The sequence below is a fragment of the Empidonax traillii genome, unplaced genomic scaffold (assembly GCF_003031625.1).
Source record: "Empidonax traillii isolate 1590-97213 ecotype Southwest subspecies unplaced genomic scaffold, ASM303162v1 scaffold361:size2146424, whole genome shotgun sequence".
In the NCBI taxonomy this organism is placed as follows: Eukaryota; Metazoa; Chordata; class Aves; order Passeriformes; family Tyrannidae; genus Empidonax; species Empidonax traillii.
Genome location: NW_020955554.1, coordinates 1,625,513 through 1,626,265, shown reverse-complemented (window position 1 = coordinate 1,626,265; position 753 = coordinate 1,625,513). Strand labels below are relative to the sequence as shown.

The following is a 753-nucleotide window of genomic DNA, read 5'->3' as shown; positions in this document are numbered from 1 at the left end:
GTGGTGGTTGGGGGGAAGGGAAGAGAGAAAATAAATTAATAAATCGCAGGGAACGAACTCGGGGGGAGAGAAATTGAGACCCCGGGAAAGAAATTTATTTGTTGCCCCCCGGTCCCCTCTCGCCGACAGAGCTCAGTCCGCTGTTGTGGTGCTCGGCGCTGGCTACAAAGGGCCCCGGGGAAATTTCTTGCTCCCCAACGCCCTTCTCGGGGGGGGACAGAGAGTTTGGGTTGTTTCGGTGTTGGATTTTTTTTTTTTTTTAAGTTTTCCTTCCCCCCCCCCGTCTGGAAGGAGGGGGGTCTCATTCGCACCTCCCTGGATGGTGCCGTAGAAAGGAGGGGAGTGAGGAGGTGGGAGGGGGGGCTCTTGGTGGGAGGCTGCCGCGGCTGCTGCTCCTGCGTTGGTGTCTCCCCTATGGACGAAAACAGCCCTCTGTCTCCCAAGGCAAATGCTTTCAGTATCGCCTCTCTGATTTCAGTCGCCGCCGCCGCCGAGCAAGCAGGGAAGGGAGCGCTGGAGGAGCAGCGGGGCGGCCGCAGCGCGCCCGCCCGCCCCGGCTGCCGCCCGCAGAAGATGCACTTCAGCACCGTCACCAGGGATATGGAAGGTGAGCGCCGCGCTCGGCCCCGCAGGGCTGCGGGACGGCACCGCCGGCCACCGCGTGTCGGAGGGGTTTGGGGCGGCCCGGGCCGGCAGCCGTGCCGGGGGCAGCGCACAGGACGCGGCCTGCCCGCGGGGCCGCTCGGAGGGGGC

At 64.9% G+C, this 753-nt stretch overlaps 1 protein-coding gene across 2 annotated transcripts in view; it reads left to right on the top strand.

Moving 5' to 3' along the window:
- The first annotated feature begins 484 nt into the window (after nt 1-484).
- The window catches only part of TBX1 (T-box 1), a 10,833-nt gene continuing 10,564 nt past the window's right edge, over nt 485-753 (top strand). Inside the window, exon 1 of one of the 2 annotated variants that reach the window (XM_027892608.1) lies at nt 485-607. In XM_027892608.1, coding sequence (XP_027748409.1) covers nt 574-607 — 34 coding nt within the window. In that variant the 5' untranslated portion in view covers nt 485-573. The remainder of the gene's footprint in view (nt 608-753) is intronic. The other variant, XM_027892609.1, reaches the window with a different exon arrangement.